This window comes from Notothenia rossii, assembly GCF_949606895.1.
Source record: "Notothenia rossii genome assembly, chromosome: 6".
Taxonomy (NCBI): domain Eukaryota; kingdom Metazoa; phylum Chordata; class Actinopteri; order Perciformes; family Nototheniidae; genus Notothenia; species Notothenia rossii.
In genome coordinates, this window is record NC_136909.1 from 28,388,465 (window position 1) to 28,410,610 (window position 22,146).

A 22,146-nucleotide genomic window follows, 5' to 3' on the forward strand; every position below is an offset into this window, starting at 1 on the left:
TAGCCCTATTGATGTTTACATTCAAACATATTATCACATTACATACTGCATTATGGTATGCTTTTAGAGGAACACATAATTAAAAAGATGAGGAAATGTGTTGACCCAATGAAAAAAACAAAAACCCCTTGATTTCACACATTAGAACATTAGTCATCACTGTTGAACTAAACACATTGATGAATTGCTTGTGGCTGGTTATACTCACATGAGGCTGAGAGCCTGTGGGTGTGTATTTGTCTGACACCGCAGATCATTTACACTGTTTAGCATATCATTACAACGTCTTTAGCCGACACACTGACTCGTATGCTCCTTTTTTAATACAGATTTTAAAGAACACTTTTTTCTATTTGCTTTATCTTTAAATGAATGTAACAATTTATGAAATTAGCACTGACATTTGCTAACGTGCAGCCAGCAAATAAACAAGCTTAAATACATTTAAATACATATCATGCAAGATGAATACATCTGATAAGAATTTCAACACACTACAGTACACTCATTTATCAATGATCTTTAAAAGGTACAATCAAGGTCAGAAATGTAAAATTAAACATTTGATGCTGTTTGAACAAGATTTTACAACACATTATTATCAACTCCATTGAAATACAGGTGAGAGTAACGATACTTACTTTGTACGTGTCCAAGGATTGCTCGAGCGTTGCTTTGCATTCAGCCCATTCGTCTCTGTCCGTCTGAAGTCTGTGCACAACCTCTGTTCTGCATTTACAGAGCTTCCAGCTGGGAGAGGACAACAGCTGCACGCATGTGCCAGCTAGACAACATCCACCCCTTCTTCATACACAAACAAAAACACACACTCACACAAACACAATGTGCGTCCTCTTTCAAAGCAAACAGCTGTAATGAAGCTTGAAAGCCACTGTACACTCATCATTTAGGCAGCAAACAAAAATGTATAAAATGCGCTGTCCTCGCAAAACAATACAGTAAAATATAAAGCCAAAAGACCACTGATTGCGTGTTGACAGCATGTTATTAGTTGATAGTTGTGTTGCAATTGTATTTATTTCTACAAATAATATGTGTCTCTAGCTTAGCATGCACACTTCATGGTTGAAAGGGTATGGGGAATGAAAATCACTCATTAATTGTTAAACTTCTCATTCAATCATTATTACTGTAAACTGCTTTTTTCCACAAGATTTTGGAAGATGGCTGCAGGGATTTTGTATCAAGCTGAAGATCAAGTTCATCCTGTCAACGCTACTGCGTTCCCATGTGGCCAATCAAGAACTTCAACAAAAGACCTTTCTCAATAGACATGGCTCGAAACAGGAAATAGCTTTCCTTTCATGGTTTCCAAAGAGTGCCAACACTTTTGTCTGACATAAATCAGGATTTACACTAATTTAAACTAAGGGGTCGCGACCAAACCATGAAAAAACAACTCTTTCTCCCTGGAGGATGAATAATATTGATTTTGGTGATCCCCTGAATTTTCATTTTTCAATTTTCATCAATCAACACCATTACACACATTCATAGGATGAATTGTAATAACTTTGGTGATGATCTGAATTTTCACCTGGCACTATCAATGGGTTAAAATTAAAGTCACAATTGTTTTATGATTAAACATGCAGTAGTTTAGTCATTGTTCAAATAATGCGAGCTCTTTGGGTTAAAAGCAGAGAAGAGTATAAAAACAAATGACGGTCTAACTTACACACAAACATGGTTGCAGCTAAAACACTGTAGTCCTGCCACATAGGCATAAACTAGTGCCAGATGAAGTCCTTGCAAATGTAAATTGACAATCCATTCAGCATAATCAAATGGAAATTAAAGTACAAATGCACCGATTTATAATCTATGCAGGGAGGGTCATTTTAATTAAACGGACAAAGACTGATGCAGCAGGCGAAATGTGACAATGTTGGATTCAGGACAACATCAAACACATAAATCCACCAATGGAGATGTAGCATCACATTTCTCCAAAATAATCTGTATGATAGTAGAGTTAAATGTAGTTATTAAAAGGGTTTTCTTTGAAGTTAACCCCATTGACATTTGATATACTGAGATATATAGTAATTATTATCTTTGATGTAGATTTTCTCAGGCCTTAAGGATGGATAACTGTTCTCTGACCATCGGATGACCTTGCCATTCTCTGGTTTACTGTTGTAAGACATTTGCTACAAAGATAGTGTTGATTTAGGGTTTATAAATCTTCGTCTTGTAAGCAACCTTCAGTGAGCACACTTTGCTCAAGACACATGAGCCAATCATTAATGGCACAAAACAAATAAAAAGAGGATAGCCTACAAAGCACAAAGGTTCCTTTCCGAGAGTATCTTTTAAACATGGAGAGCTTACTCCATAACTTAATTATCTGTTTTATTTGTGTATCATCAGTTTACACTGAAATGGAGGGGATTTTTTTTTGTGTGCAAAATTGTTGAATTGTAAGTGTGGTGGAGACTGCAGCACAAAAAGGTGTAGATAAAACAATACTAAATGTTAAAATAAGGTTAACAGAGACATGTTTTTCGACTAAGGAGTAATTTATCATTAGATTTGTCTTTGAGAAAAAAAGCAACCAGGATAAACCGGGTAATTTAAACGTTATGGACCAATATTGAGGAATAACCTCCATGAAACAAAAACAAAAGTACAATTATAGTCAAACGCCATCTTCCACTCGTTTGAACCTCAAGATTAACCAAAAGCAGTGTTGGTTTAATAAAACAAATACGACAAAGGTATATCCAAATAAATTAAGCAAACAAGTTTGATGGGTTATTTGTTTCATAGAGTATATGTTTACAGTAGGAGTTTGTTGGATTTGTAGGAGTGTCCCCAGCGGAAGTAAACTTTCATCATCATCCGGGTTACCTTCTGGTCACAGAGGATCCAAGATGGCGACTCACATGTCGAGGTGTAGAGGCTGGAGTCGTGTTCAAAGGTAGGAACATGTTTTAAAGCAATGCTCTGCCAGACATGTCTTGAACGCAGATAAACCACATCACCGCTACATGCAGTACCTGCCGTGTCATGTGCAGCGTCATAGCGTTTCTACGTCCTGAACCCCCAAGATTAGCACGATGCCAACTGTTAGCCGTCAAACAAGCTGTAGTCCTGGTGTCAGCCGTCAGGATGCTAATGTCACATCATAATATAAACCACCAATATTTAGGAGTAAAGCAGTAAAGATAAAGAATGTGCCATTGTGTTGTTTAACTGATCTTTTTTAGTTTGTAAGACTAACAATAATTTATGAGATATAGAGTTAAATATTTGAATAAAACTGTTTAAAGTGCAAGCTAAGCTATAGTAATTATCTGTTAAATAGCATTAGATTTGGGGGTTTGATCCTATTGTAGAGTTTAATCTACTAGTCGATCGACGGAAATAATTTGCAACTATTATGATAATCGATAATCGGTTCAGTTATCCTTCAAACAGAACTAGTAAAACATATTTATCAAAGTATTAAACTTTAATTTACAGCAAATGAATAAGTCCATGTTTTTCGTTGTCATTTATTATTATAACTAAGCCATTCTGGGTATTTTTACTCTTGGTCGAACCAAACAAGAAGTCAATTGTTTGAAAACATTGTCGGCACAGTGATTTATAATTGAAATATCATAAGAGCAGTTCTATCCCATGTTATAGTGTTGCATTATATATTATGTTGTACTTAGTTACTACCTCACACCTCTTACAACATGCTAAATGGCATACCCGATACCATATTATAATGTACTGTTTTATACAATGTTGATACGTAAAACCTATGTTTGCATTATTAATATTAATACCAACACATCTTAATTAATCATCATGTTATGTTAGATAAAATGACACAAAATCCTGCCTTTTTTGAATGTTGTTATAATCAGGTACCACTATGTTTAGAGCCTATCTATACTACAAACAAGTGGGTCTAATCATCTTTTCACCACATTTATACCAATTGGTGCATACTAAATAGTTGAAACCCTTGATATAACGCAACCCAATTCAACAGCTTGTTCAAAAATAACCATTCAGTTGTAATAGTACTTTTAAAAGTTTACCTAATAAAATGGAAACTGAATTTAGTTTGACATTAGTGAATCGATAGCATATCAAAAACATGACTACAAAGTACATACGGATGACACATCGGAGGGATAAGCTAATTAAATAAGTGGGGGGCCACATTTTTGGAGAATAAATGAGAAATCTTGCATTGTCTTTTTTCAAAGGTTTGGGATCGCAGCTTACAGAAAGTACAGCAGTGGCAGCCGATACCCAAACATCTCGCTCTCTGCACCGCTGCCCGGGATCCCGAAGCCTGTGTTTGCATCTGTGGATGGTCAGGAGACGTACGAGACCAGGATCACAGTGCTAGAGAATGGCCTTAAAGTCGCTTCCCAAAACAAGTTTGGTCAATTCTGCACAGTTGGGAGTAAGTTGCAGCAGTGATAGCTTCAATATCATAATCTACTTAGAGATCTTGTTAAAGTAAATAACATTTTTGTTTTCTCTCCTATTTTTAGTTTTAGTAAATTCTGGATCCAGACATGAAGCAAAGTACCCGAGTGGGATAGCACACTTTGTAGAAAAACTCGCCTTTTCTGTAAGTACAACACTGTAAAGAACACATATTTAATTGTAAACGGGGAGAGCCACAATAAGTGATTTTGTTTTTTTATTTTCAGTCCACAGCTCAGTATGGAAGTAAAGATGAAATTCTTCTCACATTGGAAAAACACGGAGGAATATGCGACTGCCAAACATCAAGGTAGTTAGGCTCTCATGACAAAGCCTTTCTCAGTTTAATCAAATGTAATGTTTGTGAACTACCTTCCACATCCTGTTTTGAGAAAGTTTAGCAGCTTTTCTATGTGTCATTTTTGCTGTGCAGGGATACCACCATATATGCAGTGTCTGCTGAAGTGAAGGGTTTGGACACAGTGGTCAGTCTCCTCTCTGACGCTGTGCTGCAGCCTCGCTTGCTGGGTAAGTCCTCTCTTATTTCAAATGAGAAATCCATGGAAACTGTGGCAAATCTCTCCACAGCCTGTCTGAGACCCTAAATGTTTGTTTACATGCAGATGAGGAGATCGAGATGACCAGAATGGCGGTACGCTTTGAGTTAGAAGATCTGAACATGAGGCCGGACCCTGAACCCTTACTCACTGAGATGATCCACGCTGTGAGTCACATGTTCTGTTAAGACCTTACAACACTATCTCGCTGTGAAAGTGAACCAACGATTGTATGAACTTTAAGCGTCAAGGCTGTTATCAATAGTAATATTAATAATAATAAAGCGATTAGTTATTGTGATATTACCCACAAGAAGTTACCAGAAGCCCAAGCTGGATATCAATATGGCAATATTTGAGGATCGCATGGAGGAAATTTCATCAAAGTTGACATAAATGTCCACTTGGACTCAATGATGAATTGAATAGATATTTTTGTTCAAAGTTCAAGGTCACTGGGATCTTCCAAAACACATGTTGGGTTATTAGCTCAAGAATTGAAGCGCTTTGTGTTGGAATCTCACACAAATGTTTAATAGGACAAAGGTAATTCTAGTTGACTAAATATAACTAACTATCACTCAAACCATTATCATGTCAGCATCATTTCAAACCTTTTTAAACTATCTAATCCCCAAAGCCACATCATAGTCATTTTCTGCTTTCCAAAATTACAGATCAACTCTGAAAGAAAACAAACAATTCCATACCTTGGAAACAGAAGCGTGTCAGAGATATCCTGTTGTAATCCTACTGTAGCTTTGGATTTATTGTCTATTTTTCGTTTCCAGGCCGCATATCGAGGCAACACAGTCGGGCTGCCTCGCTTCTGTCCTGCAGACACCGTGGACACGATTGACAAGAAGGTGCTTCACAGCTACCTGAGTAACTACTACTGCCCCGAGCGCATGGTGCTGGCTGGAGTCGGCATTGAGCACGAGCAGCTTGTGGAATGTGCCCGGAAATACCTGCTGGACGCCAAGCCGGTGTGGGGGGCGAATGCAGGGGCTAACGTGGATCTCTCTGTAGCGCAGTACACTGGGGGCATCGTCAAGGTGATTTCATGGTTTTATTGTTTACAAGTCATTTTTTACCAGATTTGATGTAAAGAATGAAACATGCACTCAATTTGCTTTGCATCCTCTGTGGTGCAGGGAACCAAATCCCCCAGTAATTCCCTCACAGGCTGTTATCAACTCTGCAATGATTTAGTAATAGTTAATCTAAAAGTCAATGCAGATGTGATAAAAGTGTGAGCAGGAATTCACTTTTTTCTTTGAATTTCGACCAGATTTATTCCCAAATCTCGTCTTGAAAGCATTTATCTGACTAGCTTTCCTGTTTTGAAGTGGTGAACAATAAATAAAGATCTGGACCTCATGACCTTAAACCCGAAGGACAACCATAGAAGTGTTTTTAATGCATTTAACCATCAATGTACTTTTTAAAGTCACATCCACTATTTGTCTTTTTTCGGCTAGCAAGATGGTCTGCAGTTAATTTGATATCTAACTAAATGGAACCACTTCTCGACTGAGAAATGATATGAAATGTGAAACAGCAGTTACTACACAGTGTTTCAGAAAAAGAAAGCCAGAATGCGTTTATCAGGAACATTTTGTTATACTGATATGAGCTTTGTTGCAGTTAGTCATGAAGGTATGTGAATAACATCTTCCTTTAATCTGTTAGATGGAGAAGGACATGTCGGATGTGAGCCTTGGACCCACCCCGATCCCAGAGCTGACCCACATCATGATCGGCCTGGAGAGCTGCTCCTTCCTGGTGGGTGTTTGCATTGCATGGCTATCCTGAAGATTCTCAACAAAACATCTTATATATGTTGGCAACAAAGTCCAGTTTAAAAATGTCTAAGAAATGTTTGTTTTCTCTAAACAGGAGGACGACTTCATCCCCTTCGCAGTGCTCAACATGATGATGGGTGGAGGTGGCTCCTTTTCAGCTGGAGGACCTGGGAAAGGCATGTTCACCCGCCTTTACCTGAACGTGCTCAACAGGTAAAGCTCTCCCAAACCTTGATTCAGCATCTCATAAAATATAAACACTACTCGAACACCAGTACGTTTCACTAATTGTCTTATTTTCCTTGTCTGCTTTAGACATCATTGGATGTACAATGCCACCGCCTACCACCACAGCTATGAGGACAGCGGTCTGCTGTGTATCCACGCCAGTGCAGACCCCCGACAGGTCGGTACAGGCCCAGAACAGCAGGGTTTGAATATCTGTTTGGTCTCACGTGCGGTTCTTTGTTAAAATTGTATTGGTTGATCTTTTAAATGACTTGCTTTCAGCAACGCTGAGAACTGTATCATTATCTGTTTACTTTTTAACTCAATGTGTTTCTTGTTTTTATGTAAAGTACCTTAAGGTGCATGTCTTTATGAAAGATGCTTTACAAATAAATTGTTGTTATTATTTTAACCAATAATTATTTTGCAGAGAAAAGTCAAAACTGTGTGAGATATCCCTCCCTAGACTTAGTTACATGGTCTGTTTTTGAAATGTTCCCATGGCTTTCTTGTGTCTTATCGTAACATACATTTGCCTCCAGGTGCGGGAAATGGTGGAGATAATAACCAGAGAGTTCATTCAGATGGCTGGCAGCGCAGGAGAGGTAATGGCTGTGCTTCACTATCAAGGCAATCCAAAAAGTCAGCAATATAAGAAGAAAAAACAACAAAGATATACAATTTGTGGACCATTTTCCTTCCTGTTTCTTCCAGATGGAGTTGGAGAGGGCTAAGACTCAGCTCAAGTCCATGCTGATGATGAACCTCGAGTCGCGGCCGGTTATTTTTGAAGATGTTGGTCGCCAGGTTCTCTCCACAGGGAAGAGAAAGCTGCCACATGAGCTCTGTGATCTGATAAGTGAGTTCTGTACCACATTCATAGTGTTCATAAATGGCATCAAGTCCTTCTGTTGGAGAACAAATAAGTAGAAATGGTCTTATTTCAACATTCTGGTTTTTGACTTTTGAACATATAATTTCCAGGCAACGTGACAGCCAGTGACATTAAGAGAGTAACCACCAAGATGCTGCGCAGTAAGCCGGCTGTCGCAGCGCTGGGAGACCTGACGGAGCTCCCCTCATACGAACACATCCAGGCCGCCCTGTCCAGCAAAGACGGACGTCTGCCCCGCATGTACCGCCTCTTCCGATAGGTCCTCGTCGAGCCGGCGGCCACTGGCAGACATCTCTGTAAATAAACTGGACTGGAAGATTACAGTAGTGTTCCCTCCCACCACAGAACTGACACAGCTCCCTACGGGAGGGGACTAATACCCAGGTTCTTCACCGAAACCTCTGAGAGAGGTGATTTTAAAGAAAAGTTACATATTACTCTAAGGTTACCGTAATCTACATACAGTGCGAGTATCTGTATTTATTGTTTGTGAGCAGGAAAGCCATATTTACTGGGGTATTCCATTTCAAAATCCACATACCAAAACGCTACACTAAAACAACATATTGTCAACAGAAGGGGGTGTCTAGCATCCCAGCAGTGTCTAAATAGATATTTTATTTAGCTATGGTTTTTCTCAGCTTGCAAAACCCTCAACTCTCTAAAATTGAGCGTATTGATTAGAAAACTGTTGAAAATCTTTCCATTTGTACAAAAGAGCTTCGAGGTCTCCCTTACCAGGCACGCAAAAATGGTAAACAGATTAATAAAGGAATACTTTCAAATGTTTGTTTAAATGTGACACACCTGACAACTATAGGCAATTCTCAGATGTGCTGTAAACAGATTTAAATCTAAAGTGAAACGTGTTATTTTTTTCTATTTTTGTGGTTGTGTTGATGCCATTGCAAATAAAAAAACAAATAAATTATATTAACGGTATAAAGGAATAGTTTCTAAAGAAGTTTAATGAAAGGTCAGTACTACTATAATATATGGAAGTACCGTACATTATGTCTAAGACTAAAGCGAGTAAGCCTTTAAAGAGGATACCATTAGCCCAATAAGACATGAAAAAAACTTTTATTTAACACCCATGTGTATTTTGTTTAAATATATCCGTGGCTTCTGACTAAAGTGAATATGTGAAACTTAACACCTGCATACCAACTGGTAAATAAATGTTATTACTTCCACAAATACAACTACAGTGGGGCAAAAAAGTATTTAGTCAGCCACCAATTGTGCAAGTTCTCCCACTTAAAAAGATGAGAGGCTTGTAGTTTTCATCCTAGGTATACCTCAACTATGAGAGACAAAATGAGAAAAAGAATTCCAGAAAATCACATTGTCTGATTTTTAAAGAATTTATTTGCAAATTATGGTGTAAAATAAGTAATTGGTCAATAACAAAAGTTCATCTCAATACTTTGTTATATACCCTTTGTTGGCAATGACAGAGGTCAAACGTTTTCTGTAAGTCTTCATAAGGTTTTCACACACTGTTGCTGGTATTTTGGCCCATTCCTCCATGCAGATCTCCTCTAGAGCAGTGATGTTTTGGGGCTGTCGCTGGGCAACACAGACTTTCAACTCCCTCCAAAGATTTTCTATGGGATTGAGATCTGGAGACTGGCTAGGCCACTCCAGGACCTTGAAATGCTTTTTACGAAGCCACTCCTTCGTTGCCCGGGCGGTGTGTTTGGGATCATTGTCATGCTGAAAGACCCAGCCACGTTTCATCTTCAATGCCCTTGCTGATGGAAGGAGGTTGTCACTCAAAATCTCACGATACATGGCCCCATTCATTCTTTCCTTTACACGGATCAGTCGTCCTGGTCCCTTTGCAGAAAAACAGCCCCAAAGCATGATGTTTCCACCCCCATGTTTCACAGTAGGTATGGTGTTCTTTGGATGCAACTCAGCATTCTTTCTCCTCCAAACACGTCTAGTTGAGTTTTTACCAAAAAGTTCTATTTTGGTTTCATCTGACCATATGACATTCTCCCAATCCTCTTCTGGATCATCTAAATGCTCTCTAGCAAACTTCAGACGGGCCTGGACATGTACTGGCTTAAGCAGGGGGACACGTCTGGCACTGCAGGATTTGAGTCCCTGGCGGCGTAGTGTGTTACTGATGGTAGCCTTTGTTACTTTGGTCCCAGCTCTCTGCAGGTCATTGACTAGGTCCCCCCGTGTGGTTCTGGGATTTTTGCTCACCGTTCTTGTGATCATTTTGACCCCACGGGGTGAGATCTTGCGTGTTGCCCCAGATCGAGGGAGATTATCAGTGGTCTTGTATGTCTTCCATTTTCTAATAATTGCTCCCACAGTTGATTTCTTCACACCAAGCTGCTTACCTATTGCAGATTCAGTCTTCCCAGCCTGGTGCAAGTCTACAACTTTGTTTCTGGTGTCCTTTGACAGCTCTTTGGTCTTGGCCATAGTGGAGTTTGGAGTGTGACTGTTTGAGGTTGTGGACAGGTGTCTTTTATACTGATAACGAGTTCAAACAGGTGCCATTAATACAGTTAATAAGTGGAGGACAGAGGAGGCTCTTAAAGAAGAAGTTACAGGTCTGTGAGAGCCAGAAATCTTGTTTGTTTGTAGGTGACCAAATACTTATTTTACCGAGGAATTTACCAATTAATTCTTTAAAAATCAGACAATGTGATTTTCTGGATTTTCTTTTTTCTCATTTTGTCTCTCATAGTTGAGGTATACCTAGGATGAGAATTACAGGCCTTTTAAGTGGGAGAACTTGCACAATTGGTGGCTGACTAAATACTTTTTTGCCCCACTGTATATATTGTAAAGGTCTTGGGTTACAATGCAGTAGACAGAATGAATCCAACAAATAGTGTTTTAAAATGTTTATTACAGGATGTTACATCATGGGTGACGTGTAAAAATATGCAGATAAAGTTAAGAGGTCTTAAGGATACAAAAACAAGACCCACAGGCACTTTATTCTTGCTGGGAATGCGATTTCATTAATGTGTTCCATACAGTACATGGACAGTTAGTATGAGCTTACACTGCAGTGAGATGAGAGGTAAGGCATTGGGTTACTTGGCCTAATACGAGAAAAAGACGTGACAGGCATTAACAGTGCAATCATCTATTTAAAGATGTGAGTTCCTGTTTAAGAAAGTTACATATAGGCTGCCAAATACATTTGGTCTCCCTGAAGTTCAACAGTAAAAAGTTGTAACAAACCAGCGTTCAATGTCAGTCTGGGAATGTTAACCTCCCTTCTTCAGTCACAACTCTCCTACAAAACATTTAGCTCTGAAAATAATTCAAGTTAAAATTGACCAGTGGCTGACGCCTTAATTACATTAAACAGTGCACCTCTATGTGCCACCAAAATTAGATAATGTTTGTTAAGCTATTTGACGACAAATCCACATGGCAATTTACTACAGATGAAGCATTCAGGAAAAAATGGCTTCGTGGTTTATGATCACCTACACTAAAGACCATTAGAAAGTGAATGCAGTTACAGAGCCTTTAAAGGTTGGATCAGTTCACACTGGAGCATGCGAGTGAAGAATATGACACAATGGCAGCCCCCATGCTGTCTCAGTCATGTTTGAGTAGAGGGGGCTGAATAAATAAGAGCCAGACTGCTGCTGTGTCTGCAGTGTGACTGACCTCGAGGTCCCTGCCCTCAAGAACAGCCAGCCACTTCCACTTCCACACACAGAGCTCCCGTTTACGCCCAACAGAGGGCGCACTCCTGTGTAGTTAAGACAACTGGTTCCCTTTTGGTCCTTCTTTTGCCCTCATTTATTTAGATTCCGGGTTCAGGCACGGATGGATCAAGTGCGGTCCGGTCTGGAGAGTTTGTTTTGGACGGGTTCAGGAGATGGTGCAGATGGTGCTGGTACTTTCGCCTTTCATGGCCTCCCTCCTCTTCAGCTCTCTGTTGATCCTCCTCCGGATGCCCTCCAAGTACAAGCCTCTGTCAAACTGTCCCGCACCCAGGGGAATACTGAAAAACAGAAATAAACAAATCCAGCGCACCTGATTTAAGTAAGATTAAAGATTACAGTTATTGCTGCCACACATTTGAAAATGACCACATATTCATTTGTGATTTAAAAACAATTTTAACTAGAAGAGTACTTTACGAGCTACTAAGACTATTTACTTTCTAACTGCATCACTGTTATGGGTAGGATCTGTTTGACCCAAACCAATGGGATTAACAACTGTGGACAATGAGTACAGTAGCTTCATTAAGTAAACCAATAATATTCTCTTTATATATTACAACTAAATATACTGATAACTTATAGCTGGTGATGTGGGAGTGCAATTATATGAATTATGTTGTCATCCTTTTTGATCACTTTTAATTAAATAGTGAACTCAAAGTGATATCACAATAACGCCAAGACCTTCCTTTGATATCGTCTTATTAAAGTGAAGGAATCAAATATTTTTTAAATTTGTTTTAATACTCACTGGATAGTAACGGGAAGCTAAACTAACGTTTTATTTTGAGATTATCGTACAATTACAGAAGTGATACAAATCTAACTTACTAACATCAATCAACAGAAGTGTTTATAACTTGGCACAATGTATAATATATGTACTGGTATGATTAAGATAGCAAACAAATTGAAATTGGTCAGCTCTTATGGTTGTTGACATCCACCAATGCATAGTTGGAAGCATCCTTCACATGATAACTATATTTGCTGCTGTTTTTGAGAGCAGTGGGACTCACTTGTCCCTGCCTGGCCTGAGTTTGACCTGGAAGACGCCGATGACGGGCCGATGGTCGGACGTCTTGATGGCCGAGCAGCAGGTGTACTTGAAGGCTCTGATATCATCAGCCTGCCTGCTCCTGAACACGATCCTGTCCTGTGAACACAAACAGAGAAGTGTCGCCCCGCTGAGAGCCAGAACATGCCAACCTAAACCACATTTCGACTGGAGCAGCATATGTGCGCTTTCATCCCGAATATTTGGTTTATTTCAGTGACTTGATTTTCTTATTTTCTTACTGTGAATGAGGGCGTTCTCTGTTTAGAAGTAGTGTCGTAGACATCACAGCCAACGTTAAACTTGTATGTGGGGGGGAAGTGTATAGGTGCCTCCTGGAAACCTTTAAAGATTGAACCTGGAGGAGGGAACAAAAACAAATATGCACAGTGAGAATTGACAACAACCAAAGGAGTTTTCAAAATGTTAATGCTCACATAGATGCAATCATACCCTCCTTCATTTCCCTGGAGAGCTGGTCGTGCTCCAGCAGAGGACCCATATCTCCGCCCGCTGTGCGTTTTATGATGGCCTCTACTTCGGCCCGGGGTTTACTCAGCCGGAAGTTAAAATCTCCAAACCAGAACACCTGGTCGAATCTTGTGGTGACATCGGCTACAATTAAAAATGACATACTATGATAATGAAAGATCCAGCCATTTTTCTTACTAACATCAAGAATTGTATCCAAAATATTTAAGTATATGGACAACAATTATTTATATTCTAGATTCAATAGGAGCACTACAGCTGGGTTTGAAACAGATAGTCATGGACACAAAACCAAAAATAGTTTGTATTAGCTAAAAAACTATTTTTTCAACCCATCAGGTCTAGAAATTTAAATCTAGTTCCCACAGGTACAATTAATCCTAGTCTAATATTTAAAACGTGGGATACCGGTGAATAGGTTGAGGCTTCAAAATAATATTGAGTTGCCATTAATTCAGTGAAGGAAGCCCTTGACACATTTTAATTTTGAAGCATTTAGATAGATGATTGACGAGAACAAATATGTTATTTTACCCTTATTCTGACTTTCAGAAATTGCAGAAGTTAAAAAAATCATATTAACATAAGAATACCAGTAGACTCAATAGAGTAAAAAGTACCAATAGTACAATAAGTAATACTAACACAAGTGCAACATAGGATAACAATAAAACTACATTTAGTAAAACAAGTAAACTAGAAAACAACTATTACGCATGATAAGGATGTTATTCTCAGCGTCAGTTTTACAGTTTGATGGAAACTGTCAAAACAAATACTTCCTTTGGCTCTCTCAGAATATGAGGCTTATTGCCCCTAATTGCTATCTGTTAAAGTTTGATCATGTTGTTCAGCTCAGGGTTCAAATACATCCCCGTCACAATGTTTTAAACTTTCACAGAAGAGTCTTACATGACGTGGAGCGGTATGGGTTGGTGTCTGGAAGGCCTTTTGGTAGAGCTAGGGCCTCGATGATCTTGTTGTAATCAAGTACTCTCTCGTAAACTTTGGAATCTCCAGCTGAAACAAGAACATCCGAAATTAAAAACGTATAAGAGTGCTCAGCTGTTAATTCTGCAAAGTTTTAATACAAATATGCAAAATAAGGGCAGGCGTAAAGGCAGTTAAGATGAGTGTATGACTAACACATGCCTGTCGGAATGTGTTGACAGTTCACAATAATAACTTTGCTAGTATGATGAAGAAATAAAACAACTCATATTGGCATGAAATGACCCTGGCCTCTATGCTGCAATATTCCTCCTAAACTTAAGAACAAATCTCAAACTGATCCTATCTACAGCAGCCATGATTAACAATAGTCTCTTGCTAGAGTACGTAACACTAGGTGACCTCGTACTCACAGGTAAAATGGGATGTGATGAAAAGGAAAGAAGTGCCAAAAAAGGTGAAGGCGATTCCGACAGCCCCTTTGGTCTTGATCTGAGAGATGATCCTGGTTGTGACTGTGGCGTGCTCCACCTCTGGGGGGTCAACAGGAAGACAAAATGTTGTAGTCAGTGTCTAAAACAGTATATTCAGTTACATACAAACTCAAAACCATGTAGATTCTTTGTGCCAATAATGAACAAATAGCTTTTGATGCTCACATGCTTATTTAAAGCAATATGTCAAGTGGCTTAGGAACTATAAAATCAAAAACATCTTCAAATGACTTGCCCTAAACCTAAGTTACATAAGCATGGATTGACATAGGAGGAGTTTATTACCTGAGCAGAACCAGATGAGGTCCCTTCTGACAAATACAGTGAGATACAAAACACCATGTGCTGCTGCGTACAGCATGACGTAGTAGGGTCCCAGGGTCTCCTGAAGACGGACCTCCCACTCCCTCCTGTTGCATACGCAGAAGTATAACCGAGTTAGTTGACAATAGAGTAATAGTAGCTAACATCTAATATGTGACGATGATTAAAGTCTAACAAACACCAGATACCTGTCAGGGCAGCCCTCCTGGACCCCGATTATATAAAAGTCTTGTGCAAATTCAGAGTCTGTTGGGAGGAGGAGGTCATCTAAGTTGATTGGCAGCCCCTGAACACATTAGAAATGTGGTTACTTCTCAATTAGTAAGACTTGAAATGCCTGTTGGTTTGTGAGATGCTGAGTCATGATTTCCTCCCACCTTCTCTCCCTGCATGTTCCAGGTGGCTATGTAGATGCCCACTTTCCTGTCGGGGAAGTGGCGGTCCAGCTCCTCAGCCCCAAGCAGGGCACCGCTTCCCAGCACGCTGCCCTCCAGAAAGCTTCTGCAAAATACACATTGAAAAGCTAAATCAACACTTTTAGTGGCAGCCAACTTGCCTTGAAGTGTGCAGCATTGAAAAAAGGACAGGCTGTCACAGGTGTTGATTCAATAATAAAAGTAAAAACACAATTTCCTCCTGGGCACTGTTGTGCATTGACACTGTAGAATTACGAACAATTTTTGCCGCTCCTTCTGTCAAAAACTTTACTGAGCGAGCATCTCCTCTGATCTCATGTTATTCCCCCACCACTCTTCCACCTTCCTCTCTTTTCCTAAAGGTGGGAATGTTTTGCACACAATAAAAAAAATCCTGGGGCCTTGGTTTCAGTGAAGCAAGCTCCAAATGCAATGCTTATCAGCTCAAATCAGAGGCTTGCAGTGTATATAAGTTACTATAACTTATACGTATGCAGTGCCTGTACAGAGTAACTTCCTTTTGGTATAAGGGAGTTGAAGCCTTGCCAGAGCTCAGGTTGATACACTATTGACAAAGTAAGCCATATATGCCATTACAAGACTGCATTATTGTTGGAATGGATAGCCCTATATCTAAATTAGGACCTTATCAACCCTTGAAAGAGACAGCCTTCCAACCCCGGAAAGAGTAAGCCTTACAAAACAGCCTTCGCATGCAGTCTGTGGATGGCTCGAGGACATCATTTACATGGTCATGATATGCCTACCTGTTCCTCACATCCTGGGGTCTGATGGGGCTCAGCACGCTGTAGTTGGACCTCATGGAGTGGACAGAGGCACTATCAGAGCCCATGTTCTCCAGAAGCCGGCTGTCGCTCAGGTTCCTGTGGAGTCTATCACTGGGTTTCTCTTTGGCTGACACAGCATAATCCAAACAATCCCCGTCAATCCTATTAGCTGCCTTTAAAGTGGCTGACGCAAAGCTCTTCTCCAGAGCAGGCAGCTTCCCCGTGGGCTGCACCGGGGACAGAAGCACCTTGCTGGGCCTGGCCCGTAGGTCTGTCGTGTCGCTCTGCTGGCTGCGGGGCCTCCCCCCATGATCAGAGAGACTGCTCCCTCTGTCCCGGGAGACAGGGGATCCTGACGCAGCAGCAGAGAGGGGTCTCACATTGAATTCCTGGTCATTCCTTGTGGTGGCAGCCTCCCTGAAAACAAACCCACCTTGTGCTGAAGCTGTCAGATCCTCTTTAAGCGAGTCTGAGGAGGAGCCAGTCTCTACCGGGTCACTCAGACTCTCCTGGCTGTTTTTCAACCTCCTGGTTCTCAGCGTTTCCTCCACTGAGACACTTTTGCTGGACAGCCTGGGTTGTGGGGGTGGTCGAGGCTGGTATGGACTGAACTCCCCCTCTGCATTTTTAGCATTGATTTTAAGGGCATCTTTGTGTTCCTTGCTAGATTTGGCATCCACTAAGGAGGTCTTGAGGGTCCTGCTGTTGACAGCTGAATCTCCGTTAGCAGGATTTTGGTGATGAAGGGGGCTGTCCTCTCCATTTTCGGTCATCCTCTCGTCATGTCTGAGACCAGCTGTGGTCAGGAGGATGAAGCTCTCTCATTGCTATCTGACATACAGCTGAACATAAAGAGAATACAATTATTCATTGAGATGCTGCCTTAAAATTAGTTAGCAATACAAGGAAAGCTTGCTGTATAACCTGTTTGTCTTATGATATTTGCAATAAAAGACAATGTTAACAATTGTTGACGTGCAACATTACGGTTAGTTAGATATATCTTCAACATTGGCGTAAAGCAACTTAGGCCAGTTGATCAAATACATACTAGCACCGTGAAGTAGTTATGCTAATGTTAGCAAAGTTAGCTAGAGTCCGAGACTGAGTCGAAAGTCCCCTTGTTTTCCAATGTAATCGCTCATAAAACCTCCGTGATTTCTGATATTATCAATTAATCCAGCCAACAAATCAAGTTTAGTAACAGAAAACCTACTACACTGTTACCTTCAGCTAAACCTAAACTAGCCTAGCATAACAGAAGCATTATAAAGGCTAGCTGAGCTAACGTTGAAAGCAAACGTTTATAAGATCGCGTTAATAGACAGGAAGTGTTGATAGTTTCTAACATTATGCAGCACAGTTATTGAACTCTTATATTACCTGTGGTATACTTTTTGGATTCAGTATGGCTTATTTAAGAGTAGCTTCCTTAGCAACGTTTGACAACAACTGTTGTTACCAAGACAAGAGTCACCGCAGAGAGCAGCAGAGCACGCGCCACAGCGCCCTCCACTGGAAAGAAGTCACAGTGCACCTACATTATTTAAATCTACCGGTACAGCAGACTTCATGTCATAATGGTGCTTGTCTCCTGATGGAAATTGTTGAATTGAGTGGGTAAATAAAATAAGAAGAACTATATCCAGAACCTGTAAAAAAAACAAAAAAACATTACGAATACATTTCGGAATTAGCGATATTAAATCTGAATGTTTAGCCTTTATGATAAAAATAAAATACATCCTTTATTTTTGTTAATACATTTTCATTCAATTTTATTTTGTTTTCCCTTTCATTCTATATATATATGTTTATTTATATTTTAACATCACCTCATTACTTACTTCTGTTCCGTTTACTCACACATTATCGGTGTAAAACAATCAACTTCATTATAACTTTTTTGCGTAATGGAATAACAAATGTTTACACATTTTGTTTACAGTTTACAATGTTTTTGACGTTATTCTCTTTTTTGCCATGTTCAACTTTTATACAATGATTATACCATGCTTTGACATCCTTATCATACAACTTACAAAAGTTGACAAACCAATAATGCACTTACTACAAGAAGATTAAGTAACTAAACAGCTAGGTGTCAGGAAAAATAAAAACAACAGTTATAAATGGTGTAACTGACACAATGACTTTACAATGTCCAGGTATTAGCCCAAATAGTTAACACTTTCAATGTTTTTGTGACGCCCTCACATGAAAGGGCCGCTTAAAGGATTCCTAAGCTCCCTGGCCCCTGGAAATGTGGACAATCCCTCCATATTCTTTGCATTTCTATGGCTCTGTTGCTGGCTCAGGGGGTTTAGACAAAAGGGTTAAGTCTGCCGGTCAGGTATAAAAGCAAAGGGTTAAACCAGGTAGAGTACAGTTCAATACAAGAGCAGCAGTACCACCAGCAGCAGCAGACCAGCAAGATGACTTCCTCCGGAATGAACATGAACAGCAAGGTAAGCTCTCTGATTTTAATAATGTCACAAAAACTAAAGATAATCTGCAAATTGCCATTGTGAGTTGAGTCTTATGAATCAGTGATACTTGAAAACTGCTGCAGTTTTCGTTTTATAATGATTAAATGTATCTTGTAGGCGAATTGTCACCCAACTCGGCAGTTTCCCTTTCAGCTCTACAAAGCTTTAAAGGGTTGTTAAGCTCAATGTTTTTTTTTGGAGGCCCTCCATTTTACTGTTTGGTTTTACTCTCACAGCTCTTTGTGTCATTTGGGTCGCAACAGGCAGCTGTTTAATTGTAAAAACACAACCTGCCCAGCACTAAAGGGCATTCAAAAAACGTTAGTTTGTGACTTTATCGAAGTATTAAGCAGGTTATGATTCAAGCATTTAGCTAAAGAATAGACACAATAAATGTATTATCTAGACAATCATCAAGTGGTCAGAAACACAGCTCCAAATAAATACTGATGTTGCCCCATGCCTTCTGCATGTTTAAATAATGTGTTGTTTTGGAGCTTGTTTCTGCTGCTGGACAAAACATCAGTTTTTGCAGCTATACTAAGGGTTATCCTTAACAGCAGTGCATCCAAAGAAAGCTTGATTCACATTGAACGTGTTTCATGTTTCCCTATATTAGACATGTACAGCTTTCAACCTAAACACATGATGCTAACCAGAGACTCCCTCTCTCAGATCACCTTCTACGAGGAGAAGAACTTCCAGGGTCGCTCCTATGAGTGCATGAGCGACTGCTCCGACATGTCCTCCTACCTGAACAGGTGCCACTCCTGCAGGGTGGAGAAGGGCTGCTTCATGGTGTACGACCGCACCAACTACATGGGAAACCAGTACTTCATGAGGAGGGGCGAGTACGCCGACTACATGAGCATGATGGGCATGAGCGACTGCATCAAGTCCTGCCGCATGATCAACATGGTAAGATCTCACACCTGGCTAGATTTACTGTAGACCAAATCTCCAGATAGAGATCATGCTGAAAACATGAAATGCTCTGAGTTAAACCCACCCCTCTTTTGCACCACAGCACAGGGGATCCTACAGGATGAAGATCTACGAGAAGGAGAACTTCGGAGGTCAGATGTCCGAGCTGATGGACGACTGTGACAACGTCATGGAGCGTTTCCGCATGTCCAACTGCATGTCCTGCAATGTGATGGAGGGCAACTGGCTGATGTACGAGCAGGCCCAGTTCAGAGGCAGGATGATGTACGTGAGGTCTGGCGAGTACAAGAACTTCATGAACATGGGCCAGAGTAGCATGAGGTTCATGAGCATGAAGCGCATCAACGACTCCTGCTATTAACTCTCTTGGCACTCAATAAAACTGTCATAACCTAAATTGCTTCTGTGTTTGAGTATTTCTTGTTCTAAGTACAGTTTACATCAATTTAGAGTAGGTCACATTTCTGTTGCTGGCTGTAACTCACAGGGACTTCTCAAAGAGACGGTTATAGAAGATTCGCTAACCCTAACCCTTTTCTAAATTTCCCAACCACATTTCTAATCAACAACAATCTCATGCCTCCAATCTCTTGGCAGATAGTGATTCAGGTGCTGGATTGTGTAATTGTACACAGAAATCTGCTCAATCGAATACATTAACACTGCAATACACATATTGAGATTATATCTCTCACAGGCTCCGCCCTCTACTGGACTCTATGGGTACTCCCCTCGATCCTAGTTTGCAAGCATTCATCCACTGAGACTTTCTAGTCGTAGCCGGCCCCTGGGCGGGCCTACCTGAATGTGCACGCATCTCATCGCATAAAAGGAGGCCTCGCCTCCTTACTGTCATCCCTTTCTCTTCAGCAAAGCAGTGAGATACAACTGAGTGAAGAGAGACGGATACAAATATAAGACAACGTAGAAAATGGACTCACCATTGGAGCGCCCCTGTCCTTCGTGTCCGGGCGACGACCCCCACTGTCGGTGCATCGAGTGCCTGGGGTCCGACCACGCGGCGGCCAACCTGGGCCCGCTTGCAGTCTGCAGCGCATGCCAGCTAATTCCCGCTTGCGGACTGGGGGGGCTGAAACTCGACCAACAACCAATCACATGAATCTCCCGCCCCAGACACACAAGCACGAGGCTTGATTGGCTAGAGCTTGCACTGGCATATGATTCGATTGGCTGACGCCTCCATCGAGGCGTCAAAAGTAGAACATTGCTCTACTTTTGCAGCAAGCACCGCGAGAGAAACTACGCTTTACTCCCACAATGCAGTTCGGCGAATCGTGACGTCACCCCATTCAAAGTGAATGGGCAGAAGCATTGAAGCGGCAATGCATGCCGCCGTGTGTAGGGGCCGTGAGAGATATAACGAGAGGTTACGTATGGTAACCCTTGTTATATAAGCACAGGCGGAGCCCTCTACTCGGGGCCCTGTCTGTCCTATGCTGCTTGCTGAAGAGAAGTAAAGGATGACAGTAAGGAGGCGAGGCCTCCTTTTATGCGGTGAGATGCGCGCACATTCAGGTAGGCCCGCCCAGGGGCCGGCTACGTCTAGAAAGTCTCAGTGGAGTGGATGAATGTTTGCATGATAGGATTTAGGGGAGTACCCATAGAGTCCAGTAGAGGGCTCCGCCTGTGTTTATATAACAAGGGTTACCATACGTAACCCCTCGTTTCTGGAAATGTACCCTTCTGTTACCATGTATCTGTTTCTGACCATGTTCATTATATATATCCTTTATTTAACCAGGTAAAAAGTCTCATTGAGATTAAAATGTCTTTTTCAAGAGCGACGTGGGCCGCATGAACAAAGTTACAACAAATAAAACACAGACAACACAGGCAGACGATTACAGCTGTCTTAAAACACAAATGAAATGGCATATTATCCAGTCAATATGCAAATAAAATAAACTTATAAAGCATCAAAACTGGCACGATTTTAAAACAACTTAAATTAGGGAATATAAGAGCAATCACATTGACCAAGAGTATTTTGTTCTCTGTCCTTTATGATGGACCTGAACTCCCCCATCACATCTGACAGTTTCAGCTCCTTCTGTACATTATTCCAGGCAGAAGGGGCAGCATATATGCATGTTTTGCTCTCGTCATTTCAGTTCTTCTTCTTCTTAGATCTGATGCATTAAAAAGGACTGTACGTTTAATAAAGGGAGTGTGAAGGTAGATGTCCATGTGTGCTGCACTGGGGCTGTTTACCATCTGTGAAGCTTTTTGATTTGCAGCTGAGTAGCAGTGAAACAAACTGCTGCTGGACTCCTTGTTGTAAATCGTGGCTTTTGTCAGCTGAAATCGTCGAACTGAGCTGGAGGAAGTTTAGTCTTATCCTGAGTGAAATTCAAATTTGCTGGGTCTCTCATAGTAAACTTGGACATTGTCACATAAATACTGGAATAGCTGGGATGTAATAACACTGCTCCAATTTGGCTTCAGTCTTATTCAGAGTTGCTATGAGATGTAAATATTTTTCTTTGGAGCGTCTTGGTTTG

General features: G+C 40.7%; 3 protein-coding genes across 3 annotated transcripts; 2 read left to right on the forward strand and 1 right to left on the reverse strand.

Annotated features, from left to right (window-relative positions):
- The first annotated feature begins 2,836 nt into the window (after positions 1-2,836).
- On the forward strand, positions 2,837-8,879 carry pmpca (peptidase, mitochondrial processing subunit alpha). The gene is made up of 13 exons (XM_079689122.1): positions 2,837-2,944; positions 4,233-4,435; positions 4,527-4,606; positions 4,689-4,771; positions 4,895-4,989; positions 5,085-5,185; positions 5,810-6,073; positions 6,711-6,803; positions 6,918-7,036; positions 7,139-7,229; positions 7,594-7,656; positions 7,766-7,910; positions 8,036-8,879. Exons 1-13 carry the CDS (start codon positions 2,898-2,900, stop codon positions 8,203-8,205), a joined length of 1,554 nt encoding a protein of 517 aa, XP_079545248.1. The 5' UTR covers positions 2,837-2,897; the 3' UTR covers positions 8,206-8,879.
- Positions 8,880-10,804: 1,925 nt separating this feature from the next.
- Positions 10,805-17,701, reverse strand: inpp5e (inositol polyphosphate-5-phosphatase E). Its single transcript, XM_079685989.1, has 11 exons — positions 17,574-17,701; positions 16,170-17,032; positions 15,364-15,487; positions 15,175-15,272; positions 14,948-15,072; positions 14,582-14,701; positions 14,130-14,237; positions 13,179-13,340; positions 12,968-13,083; positions 12,688-12,824; positions 10,805-11,943 (listed from the first exon to the last, which is right to left on the reverse strand). The coding sequence occupies exons 2-11, from the start codon at positions 16,961-16,963 to the stop codon at positions 11,811-11,813; spliced, it is 1,917 nt and encodes a 638-aa protein (XP_079542115.1). The 5' UTR covers positions 16,964-17,032; positions 17,574-17,701; the 3' UTR covers positions 10,805-11,810.
- Positions 17,702-18,580: 879 nt separating this feature from the next.
- Positions 18,581-20,021, forward strand: LOC307042399 (gamma-crystallin M2-like). The gene is made up of 3 exons (XM_079686261.1): positions 18,581-18,658; positions 19,355-19,597; positions 19,707-20,021. The coding sequence occupies exons 1-3, from the start codon at positions 18,626-18,628 to the stop codon at positions 19,983-19,985; spliced, it is 555 nt and encodes a 184-aa protein (XP_079542387.1). The 5' UTR covers positions 18,581-18,625; the 3' UTR covers positions 19,986-20,021.
- Positions 20,022-22,146: the final 2,125 nt, after the last annotated feature.